Source organism: Mastigoproctus giganteus, chromosome 8, assembly GCF_048544385.1.
Source record: "Mastigoproctus giganteus isolate SK-2022 chromosome 8, ASM4854438v1, whole genome shotgun sequence".
NCBI classification, from domain to species: Eukaryota; Metazoa; Arthropoda; class Arachnida; order Uropygi; family Thelyphonidae; genus Mastigoproctus; species Mastigoproctus giganteus.
Window position 1 is genome coordinate 193,673,937 of NC_143582.1, and position 26,098 is coordinate 193,700,034.

The 26,098-nt window shown below is 37.0% G+C and overlaps 1 protein-coding gene across 1 annotated transcript in view; it reads right to left on the reverse strand.

Annotated features, from left to right (window-relative positions):
* LOC150082127 (carbonic anhydrase-related protein 10-like) overlaps positions 1-26,098 on the reverse strand; it is a 187,667-nt gene that overhangs the window by 33,727 nt on the left and 127,842 nt on the right. Inside the window, exons 4-6 of the mRNA XM_090379997.1 lie at positions 23,615-23,809; positions 5,909-6,010; positions 5,329-5,395 (exon numbers count right to left, since the gene is read on the reverse strand). Coding sequence (XP_090236123.1) covers positions 5,329-5,395; positions 5,909-6,010; positions 23,615-23,809 — 364 coding nt within the window. The remainder of the gene's footprint in view (positions 1-5,328; positions 5,396-5,908; positions 6,011-23,614; positions 23,810-26,098) is intronic.

The following is a 26,098-nucleotide window of genomic DNA, read 5'->3' on the forward strand; positions in this document are numbered from 1 at the left end:
ACACTTTACCGACAGTTCTTAGAAGACCATGTGCACCCTGCCATATTGCATTTTTTTCCCGAACAGAAACGGAATCTTCAAAGACTATGACGGTCCCGCACTGTGCAGAGTGGTTCGAGGAACACAGTGAAGGTATCACCTATCTTGATTGGCCTCCAAATTCGTCTGACCTCAATACATTTGAACACCTGTGGGATATTTTGGAACGGGAAGTGAGGAGGCGTATGGACACGCAACCGTCATCTATGGAAAGCGGAAAGCGTTGCAAGCAGCATGGCTGTAGATCCCTACGGACGTCTTCAGACGTCTAGTAGAGTCAATGTCTAGGCGAATAGCGACTGTTATCCATGCGAACAGTGGCCCAACACGATATTAGGTAGGTGGTCATAATTCAGTGAATACTCAGCACTTATAGTAACTAAAAAAATTACTAAAGTTATAGGAAATTTTATTACAGAAATTGAGGGCTTCAGTTTGCACAACCCCATGCTTATCTGGAACTACAGTTATTCAGTAAACTGACAATGTAAAGTATTTTTAAATAAGGTGATATCACTTCATTTCACACTGAATTTAGTAATCACAGCTCATCCCTAGGACCATTACCCCGATATTTACGTTAATGATGTTCACATCGCCTCCATTCCTTTAATATTCAGTACCTTGCATATGCTAATCGTTAGAATTTTTTTAATTTATCACTTGTCTCTGATCATTTAAATTTTTTCCTAGGTGATTCTAATAAAGTGGCAACTATTAGGTACGCCACCCTTTACATGAAATGGATCGCTCCTTCAGTAACAGCATCACATATTCTTACACGTCATATAAGGGCAGGTGGACAGATATATAGGGATGCTTTATGGGTGCAATTCAGTGCGAGAATGGGAAAGACGAAAGATTTAAGTGGCTGTGAAGGCGGCATGTTAGGCGACGCCAGACACGCCGATATGAGTATCTCAGAAACTGCAACTTTTTTTGGCGTTTACACGTACGATAGTGTCTCGGATGTATCGAAATTGGTCCCATAACCATATAACATCGAGTCAACGACGACCCTGGAAACAGCTCGTTGATGCAAGAGACCAACCAATGGGCATTGATAATGTGCAGGGTAAGAGAAAGGCTACAGTCAGTCAAATAACGGTCTCGTGCAACAGTACGACAGAGATTACTAAGACTCAATTCAGCTTGTCGTACCTTGTCCCATATGGGATATCACAACCGATTATGAAGAATTACATTCCTGTCAGGAAAAAAAAAGAAAAAAGAAGGTGCAGTTATAATCCACTACTGGATAGTGGTGAATTAGAAACACGTAACACAGTAGTAGATAAATTCCTAGTACCCTGCCATGGTCTGACGAAAACCGTTTCTTAGGTATTCCTTGAGGGGCATGTTCTTTGAAACCGAAGTTCTTGTGACCGAAGTGATCTTTTGTGACGGTGATATTGCAAAGACAGCTGTCACTGAAGAAGTGGTAAGAATATATCACGAAACATTTGACTCCATTATGTACATATTTTGAGTGCTTTATTACTTTAAAATAAAACTTTCTGCTATTCATGCTAAACGAGAGGATCAGAATATGGCTAAAAGAGCATGAGTCCATGGACCCATCCCAGGTGCAAATAATGCAGGATGGTGATGGCATAAAATTCTGTGGGGTGTGTTTTCTTAGTGCAATTACGCATTGCGCCCTTTGATACCACTGGCCTAGGCAAATAGCACTGGAGCAAAACTTGGCTGCCATAGTTTATCTGGAAATTGTTTCCGACCAGGCGTATCCCTTCATGGCTGCAGTGTATCCATATGTGAATGGGTTCTTCCAACAGGGTAATGCGCCATGTCACAAGGACGGAATTGCACAGAACTAGTTCTGGCAACATGAAAGTGTATTCAGACTAGTGGTCTGCTGCCCAGTCACCAGATCCTAATCCAATTTAGCACTGGATGAGGTGAACGAGCTCTTCGGAGTAGAGATTCGCATCCATACAGTTTGCAACAACTGTGGAAAGCAGTTGAGTCCACATGGAGACTAGCCGTCCTATAACACCTGGTTGAGTCTATGCCAATGAATCTGAAGGGCTAAAGTGACACCCACTCAATATTAGGTTGGTGTGCCTAATGAAGTGGCTGTTCTGTGTATTTGATGCGTATGCTTGAAGCAAAGCTTTATAAGCCTTTTTAGATACTCTATCCATCAGTAGCGCTTCCTGATTTCGACGGTTAGGTTTTAATAGTGAAAAACAGAAAAGGGTATTTTCTCCTTTCATCTTTTCTTGATTATTGTCCAAGACATGAACAAAAAATTCAGTGCTTCGTTCTCTGGACTTGGCGCATCATGGCCTTAATCGCCCATGCGCCATAAAAAACCACAATCAATCAATCAAACTTCGTTCTGAGATTTATCTGGTTAGAGTGACGAGCGACCTTCATCAAACCTGTTTGGCAGGCTGTCAGCACATTGATAAACACGGCTAGCGCATTAAAATTTTCGTTTACTGCTAGATGGCGCTCAGCTCGCAAGCACAGCAAGATTTTACTGGTGTTATTGTTTTTATTAAATCTTTTCTGCTGTTGAAAATATTTTTCACTGTAAGTGTTTAGCGTTACCGCGTGACTTGTACACCCAGACGAAACGCCAGTGGTCTAGATATAACGGTGACTTCTAATAATCTATTGATTATGATTGCTAATGTATTAGATACTAGACACGTAAGAGAAACTATAATTATAGGCTGAATTATTTAGTCATAATGCGTATGATAAATGTAAACTAGTTGAATGTCGCTTTTATTCATAACTGCTTATTCATACTTACATTCATAATATTTGCGCAACATTTAGGATTAAGTCTTACATAAAGCCTAGCGCTTGTGTCATAAAGTGATCTCTCTAAGAAGTCGTTTATATTTTAGTACACTTTATTTTGATATATACTGTAATTATAGTGTTTGACAATACAAATTATCATACTTAAATTTAAGTAATATTTATAATTTCAAATTTATTTTTATTAAAAATTAACTTTTTCGTTGTAATAAGCTTTTTCTTTATCGGAGTTTTCAGGCTGTGTTAAATACATTAAAAAAAATCATCAACGTGCTTAAAATGGCAATGTTTTAAATCGTAATAAGTAGCCTGTAAAGATAAGCTACCTGTTTTTTAAAGAAACAAACAATTTTTATTGTAAAATTAGTTACAGCCACCTAATTTGGGATTGTAGATTTATTCTCTTCTCTGCCCAAGTAATTTTCTCATATGTGTTTTCAGCTCCGTGCTCTGAAGTATAAAGAACTGATCTGGGAACTTGCTTGTAATTCATGGCTACAAAACACTTCAAGTCGTTAATCTTTGGCTTTAAGAAAGAATTGTTGTTACACATTCTACCACAGAATGCTGAATATTTTCACCTATCATTAAAAAAAAAAAAAAAAAAAAGGCACCAAAACGTTAATTTAGTGTCTAACCCGTAATTTTATAAGAAAAGAGAAATGTACTGACGATGATTATAGCATAAGATGAAGAAATTTAACTTACCCCCACAGCTACTGCTGGTGGTTTCGGAAATTCACTTAAAAACAGTTCAGTTTTAAAGGATTTATAATAATTGCATAAATATTAATAATCTGGCTTGTGAAGTTCAAAAATGAGAGAATCAGTAATAAACAGTCTCTAATGGGGCAAAATCGATATTGATAAGAGAGAGAGAGAGAGAGAGAGAGAGAGAGAGAGAGAGAGAGAGAGAGAGAGAGAGATAATGGTATTTTGGAGTGAAAACTGAACTCTTCAAAAAGGTGGCGAAATCGATAAGTGCAGTTAAAGTTTTTCGTCATTAAGTATCTTTTTTGTTTGTCGAAAGCGACATTCTTTATAAAATAGGTAAAAAAAAGCTTAATATTTCTCATTCAAGCAGAATGCCTAAGTGAAAAACAAATCATGAATATTAAGGAGGAATAAATTTTTTACCAGTATAATTTTAAATTGTCCAGTTATTCATAGCAAATACGCTAAAAAAAAAAAAAAAAAAAATATATATATATATATATACTCACTGGCCAAAAAATTAGTAACCTTTATTCAGCACCTAGTAGGGCCACCTTTTGCCGGAATTACAGGCGGTACACCGCTTTGCATGGATTCCACTAGGTGCCTCTGAGGAAGTCTAGCTCAAAATTTGACCATTCTTCCATTAGGATATTTGTCATCTGCTATTTTGTGGTTGGTAGAGAACTGCAAAGCTCGGCTTTGCAGTTCTCTACCAACATATCCCAGACACTCTCAGTTGGATTCAGATCTAGCGAATTAGGTGGCCAGATTAGATTTTGGAAATCTTCGGAACGTTCCTCGAACCATTCACATACAATTTTTGCACGCTGGATTGCGTACAAAAGTTGCATTGTCGTCTTGAAAGATTTCATCGCAGTCCGGGTAAATATAAAGCATTGCAGGGTGAAGTTGATCCGGTACGAGAGAGGGTATTCATTGCAGGAAACATGACCTTCGAAAGATATGAGCAGATCCAGTTCGTACCAACAGAACATACCATGATGCCATCTACAACTGCTTGAGTGGTGGACAGGATACTGTCTGGATGCATGGTTTCATAAGGTTCACGCTACACTTTCGCCGTGCCGTGTCACAAAAAAAAAAAAAAAAGTGTAAAGCGAGACTTGCCAAGCCACATGATCTTTTACCGCTGTTGCACACAGCCCAGTTTTGGAGTTCACAGCATCACCACTTCAGTCGAATCTTTCGATTTTAGTCACTTGCCGCACACTGGACCTATTCCTACCCAAAATTCGCTTTAAATTCTCTGCGGTCTCGTTCTTGGAGTACCCCTATTTCTCCCGCATTTCTTCCTTTGAGAGCTTCTCCTTTTGTCTTCTACTGAGTGTGTACTTTTGAGACAGTTGCTTTCAGCACACCACTGATTTCCTTTATTTTTTCAATTGTAGCTCCTGCTAAACGTGCTCTAACGAAAACACTTTTCTGAAAATCGAAACGGTCACTTGTTTTCCCATGACCGGATAGACTAAGAAGACTCAAGTATTATTCAATATCAAGATACAGTATTATTCAATATCAAGGCACTCGTGATCACACCATATGACAGAATATGTTTGCATTTTGTACGTTTAATTATCTGTTTACGCCAATTGCAAAAGGTTTCTAATTTTTTTCCGTTAGTGTATGTTTTGGTGTTCATTTTAGAAGTTTAACTGTGCGTATATTTACGAGTAAGCATCGAAAAGTTCGTAGCCTGATATAATAAACCTGAATATAATCTGATTCGGCTATTTGATCTTTTAAAAACTGACTTACCTCTGTACACTATCCGATGCCACTGGCTGCTAAGGATTCTTAGTTCATCATTGGACAAATCGCCAACCTGTAAAAACACCAGAGATGTATTACGAGTCAAAAAGAAAAGTAAAACATTGAAATAATAAAAATTAAGATAACTGGGAAAAAAACTATCAACTACATACAGGTCTTGTGACGTTACCTTTTAATCTGCTTATTGCAAATAGCTTATGGACCTTCTCAATATTTTCTAGTTATTTCATCATTAGAGAAACTTAAATGCGAAAGCTGATTTGATAATTTTTTTCTGTCTTTTTAAGAGGGCAATGTACGTTAGGGAGTTAAGCCTTTTTTCTTGGAGAAAAGAGTAATGAAGATGTATTTATTTTCCACCTGAAAGACGTAAACCGATTTGTTGTGTTCTGCATGGCTAATTGTCTTCGCTTACATTGGAGGAAGAATTTGTGCTTTATTTGAATTTAAAAAAAATAAAGAAAGAAAGAAAAAGCAAGGAAAACACTTGATATTCACAAAGTTATCAATTAACCTTTGCTTCTTATAATTTTACTATTTTTATGAACAGTAAACGTTCAGTTACCTGTATGAGCACTGCAATTCCTACTATACTGTCACTTCTGTGTAATGAAAGAGCTTCGGAGAAATTACTGTACAGTTCAGAATTATACCCAAATATCTGCAACTATAATAGGACGAATGAGTTCAATCTTTAACAAAATTATTTTCAAGAAATAATAGAAATAATGAATAATAATTGTAATATTATTAATAGTCAAAGAAACGGAGTAGTGGTACTCTATTTCTTTTCTTTAATGGTTAAAGAAACAGTGATACTATGAAGTAAAATCATTTACTATTATTAATTATTTTATTATTAATAATAAATAATTTATTATCTTACTGTACATTAAAATAATTTTCCTCCTAGTGATATTTATTCAGCCAATGGAAGAAGAGGGATGCGGGTTACGTGGTAATACACAAAAAATACTAAAATACGTCACAGAAGCTTGTTTTACCACAGTAAAACAAGCTTCTGTTTAAGCTTAATCATGCTAAATAAACCTCGTGCACACGCTTTGTTTATTTAACATGATCACGCGATACTATTCTTGATTTCCATATGTAACGTATTTATGTATTCATAACTCAGGAAGAGAACACACAGTGTCGAAAGCTTCTGTAAACATTTTATTTTATTTTATCAAAAGAAGCGAGTGCAGCGAGAAGGCGGCGAAGCCCCTAGTAATTATTATTATCATTATCTACTATTTAATAATTTATTTATAACCATCTTATTTTGTTATTATTGGATAATTTATTAATTTTTAATCATTTAATATTTTTTAAACTTAAAGTTACTTGTTAATTTTAAAAAAAATTACTTTAAAGATTAAAATCTTTCAATCGTAATTTGGACACTTGTCAACGAGTTTTGGGTTTGCGTTAAAAGCCAGTTAGATTCTGTAATGGATGCATAAAAGAAAGAGGAAAATGCAACTGTGGCAAGATGAAAGAAAAATGAAGGAATATTAAAATAAACGAATGCCCACCATCTAATATGTAAAGGATGATACTCTGGTGATTAGGAAATAAATGGAGTGGATAGCTTCGAAAGGAAATGAGAATACAATGCACACTCACAAAACGCTAACAGGAGACAGGAACACGGTCCAAATTAAAATATGGTGCAACAGTTCTTATTAGGGTCCACCTGTTGTTGTGTTCATGCCGGGTACATCTTTGTCTCAGCTAATTAAAGGAGATCCGCGGTGGTAATTTAATTATGAAGCATAAAGTTGTTCGCCATAAAAGAACCAGATAATTAAGTTGCCTTTAGTTCGAACAGTTAAAACACCCGAAGGTTGTTAAAGGAGATACTCATAGCATTCTAATTTCGACTGAACACGTTTCTTTTTCAAGGAAGACGAGCCGAAGGAAAGAAAAATTAATGTATTAATAACAAACTCATTTTAACTTTGTTAATGAGGAGTGGGACTCCTGGATTTTTTTCTCTTTTTTGTTTATTGCTGTTATTATTTTTTAAAATGATTCTTTGGTATATGCGCTGTAGTTGTGCGCAGTGATTGGATAACCTTCGTAACGTACGGTTTTCAATTCATGACGATCATCTATCATTACGCTACTAAAAGAAAATTAAGCACTTTTTCTCTCTCGCTACGACAATGTTCAATAATTCTTGCGAATAAATCTTTAAAATGTACTTAAGTGTAACGAATATTTTTCAAGGAATGCGGAATCTGTAAAAGCAAAAAGATTCTGTTCTTTCTCGGTGCATTTTTAGATTCTGCTTTTATAGCTGAATCTGTGAAAGACTATTAACACCGTCCAATGGTGTAGCAAGGTGAAAGAAAAATGAAAGAATATTAAAATAAATGAACGTCCACCTTCTGTGTACGTATGGTGGGGAAGCTGGAGGAGTTCTCCAAGGGCCGTGCTTCACATGCGTCCCCGAAGCGGATAAATAGTGTGAGTGTGAAGAACAAAAAGAGCCATTGTGCTGAAATTATTATTTGTATTATTCATTTTACCACAGACAGGTTAATGGTTATATTTCACACTTCTATTAAATGATCATTAAAGCATCGTACCAAGGCTGGTGCTCGGGGGAGGGGGACGTATACAGCGAGCGTAATGCTTCCTGCAGTAGGACTCAAAAAGACCCCTAATCCCAGTTAGAGGGAGGGGAGCTCAATCCAGTCAGATTTGTAGATAAGATCATGTATCTGTGTTAGAGGTTACTCTGAATTCTAATCTCTCTCTCTCTCTCTCTCGGCGTACGCACTTCACAAATATTGCCTTCTCTGCACAAAGGAAACCGACTGCGTTTTCTCTTTCGCTTCCGACGTTACTTTTCTTCCAAACAGCTACTGACTTTGTACAAATCTCAAATCCACCCTACCATGGAATATTGTTCCCACATATGGGTTGATGCACCCAAAAACTCTCTCAGGCTTCTAGACACCATTCAAAAGGGGAAGTCAGGTTAATTAATAATCCATCTCTTACAGTCCTCCACTGTCTGTCTCAATGACGGTTACTTTCCGCTGCATGCCTTTTTTATAAGCACTTCCATGAGCACTGTTCTGAATTGACGTCTGTAATCCCTCCCCTCCCTCTTCCAAACCAGTCAGAACACGTGCTGCAACTAGTCAGCATCTATTCACTCTCCAACTCGAAACTCACAAAACCACCTTTTTCTCTTCCTCATTTATCCCTTCAACTTCTTCTTTCTGGAATAATCTTCCTTCATACGTATTTCCCAAACGTGTATAAAAATGTATAAAAAATTAAGTCCAATATCAACAAGTATCTTCTGTCTTCTCAGCGTTTAACCCATGCAGGGTACTAAGTATTATAGATTACAGCACCTTTTGTGAAAGGTGCTGTAATCTATAATCAGGCTTTCAGAAACAAAAATGTTGGAAATCGTGTCATTCCGGACTTGAGACATTTCAGCAGGATGTCGCATGCGTCCACACATATTCACCAGAGTTGAAGAGACAATTTTGGTTGAAGAAGCATTGGCCTAAAAGCTATTGGAATGTCCCTCTAAAACTATATATATATATATATATATATAGATATATTTTTTTTTTTTTTTTTTTTAACATGGAACTACTGAAACCAAGAGCCGACTGACCATATGAACAATATGACGAATGCCACATGGGCTAGTCTAATTGCGGACTGGTTCTGAACTAAAAGCTGTAAACATACTAAAAGAAGGTCAGAAAGCATGATGTAGCCGAATAGTCAACACGGTAATACAGTAGTACGTGCCTTTTAGATCGTGGTTCGAGACCATTTGATCGCTAAATACAGTAATATCCTTATATTTTCATCTTGTGAACTCTTCTGACCCTATGTGTCCGTGCCGGAGTGAATTTGCTGTCAGAAGAAGACCATACATTGTAGAAGAAGACCATACTGTACCATACATTGTAGTTATTCATTAATAATAAATTTTCCCAATCCTGTTTGTTTAACCGAGTTAGTTAAGTGTGTCTGTTTGCAGTACGTCTTCGAACAGATCCGAGACTGGTCCATTTATTTGATTACAATTTCTAAGGAAGCCTTAGTTTTACTTCGAAAACTAATTATTGAAACCCGGTTTCGCGAACATGTGCGCGTGCTGTATCGGCTTGTCCGACAATCGCTTTCGAGGTCATTGCAGTCCAGGGTTGTATATATGAACATTGGGGAGAAAGCAGAACGCTACGCGCATTACGAACATTGCCGCTGCGTCGTTAGCAGAGGCTTTCCACTCGGGAGCTTTCCGCAAACACGAGGTAAGATGTAGCGGCCGCTAACACTTACATTATCACTACACGATCACGCACTAAACTTTCTGCTATTTCTGTGTCGCGGTTAATAACATGTTTGTACGCAGAAAACAGCGATATTTTACTTATCCTTTGGAATACAAATCGATTCTTTAACAAGAAACTAACCCTTCTGAATCAGATTCTGCGCGCATGCTAATGGATTTAAATAATCGTCGAAATACAGTTAGCGCATGCGCATCAGAAGTGGTTATTGGTCAAAAATGAACAATTCTTATTACTTTTATTATTATTATTAGCCATATGGTGAAAAGAAGCCTGAGGCCTATGCTGCACCAGCCAAAAAAATTCCCGAGTTACCCTGAGAGAGAGAGAGAGAGAGGAATCGCCAAGAAAGAAAAGAATGATGATATCCAGCTCAGGAATCTGGGTGTGCAAAGCCCATACTCACCAGATATTGAGCCCCTGGGGTTATAAGGGTTTCTACGATGGCTATAAAGCGATACGAAGTTGGGTGACACCATGGGACACTATCCAAAATGGTTGCTGATGACGTCATAGGTTGTTAATGCGTGCTCCTACTTTGACACAAATTAAAGTTCTTCTCAAACTGATTCGTGTAGGATTCCATTAGTTTGTTGGTTTTACTACCATTCTCAGCACTGGGGAAAGAGAGGAAGCGCCATATCGTGGCTTTGTAAACAGTTCTCGCGTGAATATCAAAATATTGTAAAAGACAAAACTACCAATAAAGAATGTTTTTAAGAGGAGTTTGAAACAATTTGTGTTCTCTCGTTAGTGGAAAACTTCGTTTCTTTATCGCTCTGAAGTAGTGTACTTTTTTCCCCGGTTATTTGAAGATTATTTTAAATGTTTTACGCGAATATTCGTACTTTTCTTATCACAAAAAGGCCTGGCAGCTGCATTTGAATGCTTTATCAGGGATCGCAGGCCCAGCACTAATCGTTATATTGTATTCGTCCCACGGCAAATCTACTAAACCAATACGACTGTAAAGCATCACAACCCTCGGAATACTTGCTCCTTATGGGTGTCTGGTAATCCCGATCAATACTGAGTGCTCAGCTATCTGCTCGTCGTAAGTGGTGATCCCCCTCCGTAACACTATTTACTGCTGATCGCCAAGCACGTGTAGCTGTCAGTCACTACAGATACATTCAACGAACACTTTCCTTCATTTTGATGACGGTTCTTAAGAGAAAAGAGGAGCTATCATTTTCAGACGGTAAGATTCTGAGCGCATACTTAGATGTTGGCAGTAATATATCCGGCTGACGACATCAGACAATGGATTCGGTGGGCCCATTTCGATCTTCAGTGCATTTTTCTAGCGTTATTTCATTTTGGAAAACTCTCGACAGTTTTCTTCTATTGGCAAATGTTGTATTTTGTATTTCTGCTCTTGTCTTACCTTTTTTTTCATACAAAAAGGTTTTTTCACAATGGGACCATTTATTTCCCCGTTAAATGGATATTTTCACTCTAAATGGAAAGAGGAAAAAATGGAAGAGAAGGTCGAAAACGTACTTCATTCTGAGTATTAATACCTTCTGAAAAGGGGGAAAATCAAAAATTATGTGATATATTTCTGATATAGTGACACTTACTAAAGTCACCACCAAAAGAATATTAATTGTAATATATAAATTAATTACTGAGAGTGCTACGTTCTTCTAGTACTGTCATCTCGCAAGAGACAGTATACAGTATTTTAGTTTTCGCTTCTTATGTTTTCGTTTATCTGTTCATATTAGTTGGATTGCTGAGTAAGAAATTCTGGAGTCAGGCGCTCCCAAGACCTTCTTGCAGTGGTCAGTTTCCAGCAGTTTGTACACTATTCTAACCTGCATGTCAGACGTATATATATATATAAAGCAAACCTCCCAGAGAAGTCTAGCAACCAGCATATACGAGCTAACGTCCTTTGTATACGAGGTGTGGCAATAAAGTTCCCGACAGGTTCAATAAAAATAAAACAAATCAGCGAAGCTCAAATATATATATTTTTTTAAATCAAAGTAATCACCGCCTGATTGAATACACCTATTACACAGTTCTAAAAGTTTCTGAAAAGAGTCAGCGAAGGCGTAACGAGATGATGCTCAGTCCGGCAGTTAAGTTTTTCTTTATGTCCTCAACATCCGGAAATCTCTTTCCTTTGACTGCAGTTTTCGCTGGGGAAAGGGAAAGAAGTCTACTGGTGCTAGTGCTTCTTGATTAGACCGGGGTTCGAGCCCTTGACCACCAAATACGGAGGATGCGAAAAGGTCAGGGAATGACCACCACATATCCCCGGAGCAAAGGCCGCCGTAGCCTAGTGGTCAGGCGCGCGGGTGCATAAGTACACGTGCCTTGAGTGACCGGGGTTCAAGCCCGTGACTGCTGAATACGGTGCTGTTTCTTGTATTCTGTGTATCTTGTAAACTCCTCTGACCTTTCGGTCGTCCCGGAGTATAAACAGAAAATTTATTTTATTTAATATAGCTTTAGTTGCTAATGCTCCTAAAAACCAAATAACAAACAACAAACAACCACTGGTGCTAGATCAGAAGTTTGTTTGCTTGTTTGTAGTAGGGTTTTAGGAGCTTTAGTAGCTAAGGCCATACTGCTCCGTATCTGTAAATTGCGTGCTGAGGTCGATTTTCTGTTTTGGTTTGAAGAAAACACCGAATTTCCGGGAGAAAAAACCATGCTACTTTCGCCTCAGACCGACTAACTCAGCCACGTTGTAAAAAAGGCCCATAAAAATTCCTCACGTTATCGACGGGACTCGAACTCGGGTTTTTTTCTAGCCGATGTGGGGAGGACGGCGATTCTGCCAACTGTGCTACTCACGAGGGCCAAACATATATGATGTATGGGGCGTCGTCGGGTGTCGCATTATGCGCCGACAGCCAACTCCTCGATCGCTTGGTGAGCTAAGCAACTGTTTCAGTTGCACTTTTTTCCTTAAAAACAAACTTTTATCGCCACTCTTTGCTCGGCCCTTGAATCCATGATGACGTCATTTTACTGTGCCAACTTAAACACAAATTTCCAGTAGAACGAAATATCAAGTCTGATTTACAATTAACTATCCCAGAGCCACTTCAGACTTAATAGTGAATAGTTTCAACGGTGACCAATGTATGGCGCTAGTAGTATCGTTTAAAAAATTCAGTCCTGAAATTTTCAGGCACACCTTGTATGCTGCACTAATTGTCTCAGAGGTTAAATAACTCTGAAATCTGCGGAGATTTCAGAGTTATCCGGATCCTTTTAGGTCTACAGTCTGGCTATACAAAATCTGTTGCCTTTCGTGCGAGTGGATATTAGAACCAAAAACATTCATTACGAAAGATGAAGATTTGGCTCCTTCTCGTGAATCTTGTACCTGGAAGGAATATGTCATCTAAACGTCACTAGGTGACCGAACAAACATGTTTTTACCGCCGCACATAAAGTTAGGGCTGATGAAGAATTTTGTTAGGTCTACGTTCTTTAATGATGCCAAAATCAAAGTTGCATTCGTCGGTCCTTAGAGCAGAGATATACTGAAAAAAGAACATTTTGAAAGAAAGATGAACATTTTGGGCAAAAACATGGAAGGCAAAAAAGCGAACTAACATCTCCGTTGCAATATGTCTCTAAAAATACATTTCCTCGATACCCATTTAGACTTTTTCCAGATAACTTTAGACATGTTGGTGATAAACCTGGTAAACATTTTTATTGAAATATTGCTACCATGGAAAAACTCTACCAGGACGGTGAAAAGTATGCTGGCAGATTATTGCTAGACACCGATCAGCGACTCTCGATCATTACAAAATAAGCAAACGAAAGGAATTAATATTTTTATTGTATGTATTATATATATTTTTATGTTCATTGTAATACAAATTTGTACTTGTTAAAATTTAATTAAAAAATTCCAGTAAGCGTAACCTGCATTAGGGTACACAGTTTTCGATCTGATGGCTGTGTTTGAGTTTGGTGGAGCTGGAGAACGTCATTTATCAGAATGTGTCGTCACAAATGTGAAGTTTAGTAGAGTGCCCTCTGGGATTGTTTATCGTGTTTTGGACTCAGGACAATTGGTCGTCATTCCTGGAACAATGAATGCCATTGCGGTACATTGACTTCTGGACAGTTCCGCTCTTCTAGACTGTGTCAGTGCCCTCGCACGTAGCACAGTTGGTAGAAGAGCCGTCCTGCCCACACCGGGTGGAAAAGACCTGAGTTCGAATCCTGTCGATGACGTGAGAATGGGCCTTTTTCACAACGTGGCCGAGTTGGTCTCAGGTGAGGGTAGATGGTTTTTCTCCCTGGAAATTCGGGTTTTTGTCCAACTTAAAGGCAGACCGACCGAACGCACGCAATGTACAGACATAATGTATACGACCCAATATGGCCAAAGTCGCTGATGCGCCTAAAATCCTACAACAGACAAGCTGTATGGGGAAGGCGTTTTTTCTGTTTTAGCATGACAATGCACTACGTCATACTACATACCCTGGAGTTCATTAGTATTAGTATTATAATGATGTATGGAAGCGAAATTGTTTTCATCTGTGAAAACGACAAAGAACAAAAAATATCTCAGTCACTTATATCTTCCCCGTCATTAAAAAGTGGCTATTCAAGACAAGATGCAAAATCGTCGTTTTACGCCATTAAACAACTTTGGGATGAACTGCAACTTCAGCTTCCGGCCAGACCAACACTCCCGAAATCAGTAGCTAAACTGACCGCTGTGCTTGAAAGAGAAATGGATCAAAATATTGCCTTCCTGTTATTAAAAATCAGTTTGGAGTCTTCCGAAGAAGGTACAGTATATAGTATTTTTCTTCACTGGTCTTTTTTGTACCACACTATTTATCAGCCGTAGGCACTTTAAAACGAAAGGAAAATTTTTCGCATTGTGAAGGAAACAGATTTGAAAAAACAAAGAACATATTCAAGAAGAAATATAATGCCAGGTAGTCGATTGTCTAATTGCTAAGAACTTACTGTGCGGATAAGTCGATTTGTTTCTAATAAGGAAGGATAGAGGGTGAACTTGATATCAAAATCGTCTATTTGTAGTATCAGATTAAAAATTGCTTTGTATGAGATGCTTCTGCGGAGCCAATTGGTAAAAAACGAAATACTGCGTAAGAGACAGCGTGGAAGAGCAAATAGAAACAACGGATTGGAGAAGACGAATTAAAGCAGTACCGAAAGCAAATATCAAATGCGACGGAAAACGCCGTGTACTAAAGAAGGAATTAAATAAAAGAAAGTGTAGAATGTTTTCAGGTCAAGAAAGAAAATAGAAAATGTTCTTAGAGATATGACAAAAAGTAGGAGAAAAGTTCATGTGCCACTAAAGTGAGCTTCTTTGCTGAAAAGGAAAGTTTCTTATGCGAAATAATTGGAGCATTTAGCTTAATCTTCTTAGGTTCACTGAAAAAGGTTTATTCGTTAATTATTACGTTGATTCACTATATTTATATTCATAAAAGATTATTAGGTGCGTTAATGTGACTATTCTATTCACTACGTCCATTCGTCCGTCCGCATGTAACAGCTCTACTCCCATTGGACGGATTTTCATGAAATTTTACGTTTTGCTCTTTCAGAAACTTTTGTTCAGTCAACCCCAGATTTCATAGAATACGCGTAAATTACAGACATGATCTACCGACGCCTCCTTGCCTTAGTCTGTCGGCGCAGTTTCTAAATAAACCCAACCAAACTGAAATCCGCGTTTTTTGAAACGTTCAAATAGCAAATGTGCAATAATAACACTGGCGAAGCCCTCCAGAATTAATCCTTAGAAATAAACTACAATATCAAAGCTAGCCAATGAGACAGTGATATCTGGTAATAAAAATTAAAAATAAAAACAATTAATGCTTAAAACAACAAAAAAAGTTAATATAAACAAATTTCTTATACTTTATCCAGGTAACGTCGGATAATTAATCAGGTAAAACATTGCGAAATTAATTAATTTTAGAATTGAAAGCGGAATCACCAAATTTTTTCTCAAAGTCTGCCAATAAAGTTTTTCCAACGAACAAAGGAAGTCAAAATTATTTCAATGCATGTTTTTCCATTCGCTGCTTTCTGTTTTTTTAAACAGAGCCACTCCTCCGTCGCATGATAAAGATTCTAAATATGCAAATGAGCTTACCGTGCACTCCTTAATCTCATTTAGTGTCCATCTCTAAGAAGTTTGAAGACATTAAGGCCGGCATGACTGCCGGATATTTTTATGAATTTAATGTCAGTCTCGATCACATGAAAGGGAATTATAGTAAAATGGAAAGACAGATCGTTTAGAAAGGAGCAAGAGTATACTTAGAGAAAAGAAAAGATTAATGATTCTGTATTTCTGCCAATGATTAATCGCTTCCGAACTAAACTAAAGATTCTGAAAAATTGCGCAATATTTTGTAAAGGAATTTGAAGTTGTTGTTTTTTTAGAAGTCACTCTGGAATTGAACGTCGATGGCATTTAGTCTGAGGACATTCGAAAACATGCTAAGTATGGCATTAAAGGATTATAAATTACAAGGAAAAACTAAACCGCAATTTCACTTTACACACGAAAAAAATAATTTTAGTTTTTATTATTTTAGGTTGCAATAGAGCTGTCGTTCGATCCTGTTTTCTCGGATGCTTTCATGGAGAAAACATCCTCTATTATTCTCTGTTGCATTTTCATATTTGAACATTGACAGGAAGCATTTTCGAATACATTTGTTCATTGTCCATCATTATTTATGAACTGAGTGACCACTTTATTAGGCATACCTATCCTTTTTCGTGAAATAGAAAACTACTTTAATAACATGACGTGTACTATATTAATTTTAGCAAGGACTTATAGTAACGTTGTTTTACGGCATTAATTTTTTTTAGCTAGAGCTTATGCTTTTTGCGGTACTCGCCTCTGGTGGACTAATGGAACCCGATTAGTGTCGGCAAAAAACAAGATGTGAATACAGTGGGCTCACAGACGCCGACGCTGGACAGTAGAGGATTTCAAAGACGTTGCTTGGACTGATGGCGCACTATGGCCACAGATGCCGATGCGCCTAATAAATCCCCAAACAGACAAACAAAATGGACTGACGAATCACGATTCCTGTTATTTTACGTTGATGGGAGGACCAGAATATGGCGAAAACAGCATAAGTTCCTGAAACCGTCCTGGCAAGTGTCAACAGTAAAAGCTGGTAGTGATGTATAATGGTATGAGAAGCGGTTTGGTCGGAACATTGAACCCCTTGATCTTCATGGAGCAACATTTGGATATCGCAGATTATCTGGAAATTGTTTGCGACCAGGCGTCTTCTTTCATGACTGCATCCCATACATGTATCATATCCCAAATGGGACCTTTCAACCAGATAATGCGCCTTGATACAAGGCTGAATTGTATAGGACTGATTCCGGAAACATGAGAGTGAATTCAGCCTGCTTCGGGTGGTGCCTCCAGTCACCAGACCTTCTCAACCAAATCGAGCACCTGTAGTATGAGGTAGAACGAGCATTTCAGAGTACAGATCAGCAACCATCCAATTTGCAACAATTGTGGGAAACAGTTAAGTTAACCTGGACTAGCATCCCTGTGGCTCGCTTACGATATCTCGTTGAGTCCATGCCACGAAAAATCCAGGCTGTCCTGAAGGCTAAAAGTAGCGGGACCTACTTGCTGCTATTGTAGGTATCTCAATAATTGGTCACTCAGTGTATTTCAGTTGTTCCATGATTATTTTATAGTTCAATCGCTCCACCATTGTTTATTGTCCAATTGTTATATCATTGTTTATTGTTCCATTGTTATATCATTGTGTCACTGCTATGAGGGATCATTATTGAACATTTGTTTGGTCTTTTGGAAAAGTTACGATGGCCGGTAATTAGTACTACTAGTCGCGGACGAAAAATATATATGCAATTGTCATTAAGTATTATTGTTTGATCTTAATTATTGTTTGATTCTCACCTGTCATTTTTTATACAAAGTCCACTTTGTACCGTCTGTTTCTCTTCTTTTTTTTTTTTTTTTTTTTCACAAAATAGAGGAAACAGGTCTCATTGCGTTGTAGCAAAGTTTCATAAGTTAGACCTTGTCAAAACGCGAATTTTTATCGGGACCAGATGAGCAACGAGAGTGGGAATCGATCAGTCAAAGAGCAGCCTGATCAGTGCAACTGATAGAGTGTGGCCATAAGATCATCTATCTTCCAGAAGAGTCCGTGAAAAGATATGGCAATTTAATACTTCAGTGAAAGTTGAAAAAGAAATAACTGGTTGGTGTATTGAGTGTCCACGACGGGTACAAAATACATGGAGAGGGAGAAAAAAAAGCGGTAACCAAAAATATATAAAAAATAATACATTATCGATAAGTGAAAAGTTTTAACGATGGTGAATGACTTCCGAAATGGTTTAGTTGACTTTTTAGGGGAGGGAGGGCTAAGAGTTTCTTTTTTCCAAACCTTAATGACTCTGAATCCATATCAGTGTAAAAAATTATCTTCTTAACTGCTTCAGGACATAACTACAATATTCTTTGAAATTATCGTATCAAAAATCTAACAATAGAAGTTACTCAAACAATCTTTGAAATTATTGTATCAAAAATTTAAGAATGGAGTTATTCAAACAATGATCTTATAAATTATTATATCACAAATCTAACAATGGAAGATATCACAAATCTAACAAGGGCCTTTGAAATTTCCATGTATATATATATATATATATATATAAAAAACAAAAAAATTAATAATGGAAGTTATCCAAAATTGTTATTCAAATTGTTATCCAAAATTGCTTTTTAAAATTGCCACGACATCAACACTAACAATAGAAGTTGTCCACACAATATTCGCCCAAATTAATCTAAGATATTGACCATCTGACAGTAGAAATGATTTAAAATGAATACTGAATTCCTGGTTTTAACATGCAATAGTCGTTTAAAAAGAAAGTATTTTGAATTGGTCGATCCGAACACCGCAGTATGGAATTCAAATTTCATTCTTTCGTTCACAAAAATCGTTTTTCTGGCATAAAAATTATTCAGTAACAAGTAATAAACGATCTTATTCATAAAATCAGTACATTTCCGTAGTCCGCTGTTGGAAATTTCCAAAATCAAGAATCGCGGGGTAACGGAAAGTATTTGAAACGTTCCGTTGCGCTATTTGTGATAAACAGCATCAGAGCGGGATTAAATATTACTAATGGATTTCAATAACAGATTTAAGGTCTGAGTAAGCCCAACTGTCACACAAGGCAAACACGGTTCACGATTCGCTGGAGATTCCTTTTATTAGAAATTCCTTAGCGGAAAATCGTTGGATATTTTGTAACATCTTGCGTAAATGGCGGTAAAATTTTATCAATTCATCGCACGGCCCCTTTCCTGTATACCCTCCCCCCGCCAACTACGTCAAAAAAAGAAAAAAGGAAAAATCGGAATCCCGAGTTTCTTTTTAGCAGACCTCACAAATGGCAGCGAGAGAGAGACACGCGATATATAATGCGTTGCCATGGAAACCGCGAAAGTTTTCCCTCCTTTCTTCGCTTTAACTAGATCACTTCCGATTCATAAAGTTGTGTCAAGGAAGCAGCAGAAAACCCACTAATATTATCGGTAACGAGATGTTGTAAATATTCGTACGGCTTTTATGGCAAACACACTGTTACACTTGACGCATGACATTCCCACTAGTGGCGCGGCTAATGAACGTGGAAGAAAGTGGAAATTATGTTGCCTTGTTACCAGACAATGGGTCCTGTGGGAGTCGTACGTAGAATGGCAATCAGCCCCATTTGACATTCATTATTCATATTTTACGATCATCCCGTTTATTGGCTATTACTGTAATTTTCAGTTCGGTGTTTCTTTTGATCATTTTTTTGACGATTTTGATTATTTGATCAATTACGATTCTTTTTAATGTTCAGTAAATTTATGTCGGTGTTGTTTGTATCAAATCAGTCCATTTACTTTGGTTAACACACCTCCAGATATTCATTCAGATGGACAAATAATTAAAATTTATTCTTCATTCAATTTTTGTTAGGTTTAATGGTAGAATGGTAGATTTAATAGAAGGCACAAGATCAGACAGTATAGATTCCTGCGGTGCATCAACATCTTAGGACTAGCATCTCGCGCCATTAGTATATTATGTCTGTAGAAGTGTGTTCACTGGCATGATGAAAAACCCAGACTAACATATGGGGAAAAACCCTATTCTCTCCAGTTTCTGAGATCGGTTAACTACAGCACCGATTAAAGTGGCTCTAACAATTCTTTAAGAGTTGTCGTTGCACCAAAGGCCAACCAACTAACCTATCCCCGTAGCCTAGTGGTCAGGCGCGCGGGTGCATAGGTACACGTGCCTTGAATGACCGGGGTTCAAGCCCGTGACTGCTGAATACGGTTCTGTTTCTTGTATTCTGTGTATCTTGTAAACTCCTCTGATCGTTTGGTCGTCCCGGAGTATAAACAGAAAATTTATTTATTTATTTATATCCTTTCAGATAATGTGATGGTTGCAGCTGCTTTCCATCTGCTCCGTGTCAAAAAGGCCTGGGTTCAAATTCACACCGTGGCAGAGTTAGTCTGTCTGTGGTAAGGGGCGCATGGTTTCATGCCCAGTCTCGGAACTCGGTTTTTCATCCAAACCAGTCACAGAATACACGCCATTTAAAGACATTGGGCAAAAACAACAACCAACCAACCAAATGAAATTTCTACCATTCAAGTTATTATAAATTCATGTAAACTGATGCTCTGTTCCATCTGAATAAGTTCATCAGCTCATTGAACTATTTCAGATGTTACTGTTTCACATGGTTCTACTAGACCATTTTCATTCACTACATGAGTTTGAACACTATATGAAACACACCTTTTTTGATAATAAAAAAGTGTCATATTATGGTCACCGGAAAACGAATTCATATGGTCATGTATATTATGTCTATAAATTGCATGTGTGTGTGTGTGCTCTAGTCACTTGTGACCCATAGCATCGATATTATGTGTTATACTTAAACACACTACCCTCCAAAAATTCGAAAACTTCTGTTTTTCATATTCCTTTGGACTTTCCCGAATAAACAAGTGACTTAGACCGGTTAATAAAGAAGACGTGTGAGCCACATAAGTTATTGTTCTCGTCATGGCACGTAGAGCTCAGCTGACTGATTTCAAGAGGAGTGTTGTTGTCGGATATCATATTGTTGGCTTATCGATTCCTGCAATTGCTGACAGTCTAGGCTATCCAAAGTCGATCGGCAGGAATGTTATCATGAAACGAAAGCATGATGGTACCGCTACTGTCCAGCGACACACAGGAAGACCATGGTAACTCACTCTACTTGTGGTGGATGCCCTGTATTCCGAAGGGCAGTACTACATTTACCCCTGGCATTGCTGCTGTGAAGGGTCTATTGTATATACCACGTTTGTATACAATAAAGATTATATATATACAATCTTATCGGACATCCCTACAAAATATCCAGAAGGTTAAGGCGTTAAAAGGAGTTGAGACCTTTATGAGCAACTACGCAAGGAACTCCACAGCTTCGGTTTTCATGAGAGAGCGGCGACGCATACGCAGAGCATCGTCAACCGCAATCAGCGGTCTCGCCTTGCGGGGTGCGAAAATGCCGTAATTGGTCCCTAGAGCAGTGGAAATCGGTTCTGTAGAGTGATGAATCTAGCTACACGCTATTCCGATCAGATGGATGCCCGGAGAGCATCTACTGCCGGAGTACATTATGCCAACAGCGAATGAAGTTCGGAGGTGTGGGGTTATGGCGAGTGGTTTTTGTTTCTCATGGTGTGGCTTGACCTTTGATAGTTGTGCGGGGAACCATGAACGCCTGCATTAAAATTTTGGACAATTCCGTGCTCCCTACAATGTGAAAATTTATTTTTTATTTTTTTGTTTCAACAGGATAATACCCTATGCCATACTGCCGGTGCTGGTTGAGAATGGTGAATGGACATTAATGCACAAAATATGGAATGGCCGGCCCACAGTTCCGATTTGATCCCATTGGAACATCTATGAGAGTTGTTTGGCCCTCACCCAGCTGAAGCGTGTGGTGAGGGCCAGACAAATGGATCCACGTCAATTTGTTGCAAGATAATTTGTTATACGACAGGTTGGCGCATAACAATTTTCCGTATGTGACATTTCGTTGCATGAAATTTCGCTCTTACTCTTTTGGATGGTAGTGTACTTTTGTATAAGATCCTAAAGTACACTACAACTCTTTTTATGCCTTTAATTCTATATATAACTTCAGGAATAATAATAAAAAAAAAACTATGTATGGAATAACTATCGACAATCGAGAAATTAAGACATAGATCTCCCCCGAACCCTGATTGTCTGCACAAAACTTGGACTGACCCTGATTAGATGAGGTTGCGTGCTAACATATCAACAAATAATAATGACATGCCAAAATGCGTTGACACTTTGGTGTGCTTAGATGTTTCGAAGTAGTTCCGTATTTCACGGTATGTACAATTCTATACAGGACACGAATGGGGCCTGCGTAGGCAGCTGTGAGGGTTCTGTTTTTCACCTGTAGTCCATCCATTAAAATGCACATCGCACATAGCAGATAACAACGTGTCTTTTGTTCCCTTCGCAATTTTTTGCGTCTTTTTATAGCCAAAAGAGGGTTTAGTGCTTAGAGCAGCACTTACAGAGAAGTGTTATCATTGATCACGGAGATCCCACTCAAGGAGATGTGACCCACAAAAACTTTTCCCATTCTAAGGTTTTCAAAATGATTAATGGTAAGCTTTTTTTTTTTTTTTTTTAAATACTTTTCTTCCGTTCTTTCACCGTGCAGAAAATCTCCCTGAAAACTGTGTTGGTTGGCCGCTTAATATATTCAGTTGTGTCCTTTAGATGTGAAACCAGCAAAGAAAGAGGCCATTTCTTTGATGAAAAGAGACAAGCACTGATTACAAATTAGCTGCGAACTTCTCCACAGAGATAAATGTTCAGTTCGTAATAAATTTTAGCCTCTCGAAGGCGAAACTCTCTTGTTAACGCTGTGAAAGTTTTTGTTTAGCGATCTCTGTTCAATATCGGAACCAAACAGCCATCATTCCATTCTAAGTAAATGAATCCCTATACACTGTGAGAGCTACGTATGTATTTTTAAGTATTATTCTTGATTCAATAGCGCGGTGAATCAACTTCCGGTTATACCCAGTTCGGCGTCCACTTTCCTACTAATTAGAAGCAAATAAAAAACGAGTATTTGCAAAAGAATCTCTTTGCCTCAGAGCAATGCCACTGGGCGTCATGGCTGACTATTGTTTCTGACGTCACAATTCAAATTATGATCTGTTTTAACAATTGTTCGTTATTGAATACGTGCTAATGAATGCTATTGTTATTGTTCGCGTTTTTATTGATTGTTTTCTTCTTTCGTGTTTTTACACTCCCACAATGCATCATGACAGTTACGTTATTGCTTCCACAATATGTATTGTACTTTAAAGTTTATGACAAATTCTACCTTTTGATTACAGAAAAACAGCAATATATAAATCAATACATCAAATCGATGCTGCTTTTTTCCCCTACCCTGTTCTGGTCTGTTTGTTCTTATATTATTGCTGATCGTAAAAGTTCGGTGCGTAGCTTGCTTTCCAGCCTGAGTGATTTATGCATTTCATATAGATTGCAGTATGTATAGTGTATCGGAGAATCCATTAGTATGCCATGGAGAAGATTATAGAATAACTTCCGAACGGCAAGAAAACTAATTTGTGTGCTTTCTTTTACTTTTTAAAACAGTTTAAAATTCCTTCACACAAGCACACGAAGAAGGTTGTTGGACCGAACGAGGGGATGAGGGTGGGAAGAGTAAAGGGAGAGAAAAAAAAATTAAAGATTTATTTACGTAGGTTCAGAATTTACCTCCGCGGGGAAGTTTTGTCCTGATATTGTATGTTCTGATCCTCTATCATCTGTACGACCGTAATGCAGGTGAATCTCGTTGAACCTATAACGATACGATAAGGGACCGCCTGTGATATTTATGGGAATGGAAGGATTCAGTGTGTCCAGACGAAACATCACACTATGTCCAGTGTTAACAATAGTTCCTCTGACCTGGAAAAGAAATGGTTTGGAAGCATTAAACCATTTGATATTAGCTAGGTATTTTTTTAAAAAAATTTACCACGTGCATAATTAAGATTGTGGTAATGCTATTTATAAGGCTTTATTTAGATATAATCCTTAGTAAATTATTGTTTATCCTATACACCTTTTATTAGCTGTTATAAGCAAAAAATAATTACATATAGCAAATAGATATTAGTTCTATGTCACTAAATAATTATTAATTTATATGTATAATATTATTTTTAATTTGTTTCAAAGTTGATCTTTATATTTCTTTTGTTCACCTGATTCTTATGTTATTTAATTTTTTTCTTTCACTCTTTCTTAATATTATTGATTACATGGGGTTAGTATTCAGTTGCTTAATTTTGGTTTTACCTTGATTTAGGGTATTTTATTTGTTCTATGCAGACAATTTTCTATTATGCACACACTGTTATAAGTAAGTAATATATTTATGATAGTAAATATATATTACTTATATATCACAGAGAAGTAAGATACTACTTTGTGTTATATATGATATAAAGAGAAGCTCTTTTTACTTAAGAGATTTTCTATAGTATATAATTCTATATGTTCTATAAGTTTGTTTTAATTTATTTATTACATATTCAATGATTGCTGTATTCCTTACTGAAATACCAGGTCTCCACCTCATGGGTAAGGTAGTTTTGCTCCTGGTACATCCGGGTACCATTGGTATATGCTTTGCTCTTCTCTTTGTCTGTATGCCCTTTATATTCTAATTTTTATGCCCTAAAGACCGTTCGAGTAGGATTGGAGTACTATTGTGAATTTAATGTGAAAAAAAAACCCATTGGACCAGATCTATTAAACCAAACAAATGAGTTATAAAATTCAAACCTGTATCATGGAACTGTTTTGATGAGAGCTTGTTTGTTTGTTTGTTTGTTTCGGGATTTATTGGGCGCATCGGCAACTATGACCATAGTGCGCCACTTTGATAAGAGAACTAGATTTTTATCAAGAAAACTAAATTTTGTAATAAACGAAAAAAAAAAAAAAAACCCAGAGCGTTCGAGTAGGATTGGAGTACTATTGCTATCATATTTCTTCCTTCTCTTCGCCTTTTTTACCTTTGGGTTATTACTTACCCTCTGTTAATATTCCTTCTCATCTTATGTATATAATTTGTGTATATATTTGTTCTGTGGGCTAGCTGTTATTCTGCCAATATGCTGCATTTTTGATAATTAATTTGATAAATTATTACATTTACCGGTATCTTACTTAGTCAAGGCTTTTCTATTGTCTAATAATAATAAAAATTTCTAATAATAGACAATTTTTGTGTGGTTTATTATTAGGTCCTGTAATTATTGACAAGTAATCAAATAGATAACTTTCGATGATTATTATTTAGATGTAATGAATATCTAATGAATATTACATCTGATCAATAATTTTAGTAATAATATTTTAGTTATTTCATAAAGTTTTAGTTGCTTCTCATTTGGTTATTTCTCAGGACATACATACCTTTTCTTTCAGTATTAACTAGCCTGTTTTCCACTTTCCTTTCTAATGTGCATAGCTTTATTTCCCCATTTTTTTATATACATAATTCTCCATATTTTCTTATTTTCAAATATCACAGTCTCATGAAATGTTTAATCGTTTATTCGATATCAGTTAATATATTAATTTCAATTTTTAAATTAACATTATATTAATTAATATATTAATAATGATATTAATAATATTTATTCTTGTATTGATTAAGTCTTCTTTGAAGTGCTCTCTTTTATTTTATCGTGCTCCCTTCTCGCGCTATTTCTAATTCTCGGGTCTGACGTGACATTTTTGAACTACTGACTTTTAAATGCAGCAAATTAGCTAAAAGTGATCACTGGGGTTGACAGCTGTTACTTTTAGAGTATAAGATGATTAATTAATGCTATCCAATGTTCGATGATAAATTAACTAAGTGACAGAAGCTTGTCACTATGTAATGGAGCGGGTAAAGGACACGAGAGGGCTGCGAATATCATCTATCTACAAACCCCGAAATTTGAAGGTGGAGACAGCTCTGCTAAATTAAACACCACCATAACAAAATCAGTGACACACAAATACACAAATTCTCCATTATTTTTGTAAAATAGCACAATGAAAATTTATTATAAAGTAATAATACAAAAGTAATTTTTATTCATAACGTTCATTTCCAACTGTTGTGAATCATATGATCACTCTTTTTTTTTCACATTTTTTTTATAAACTCGTTCTCATTAGAATCAGAGGAGTTGG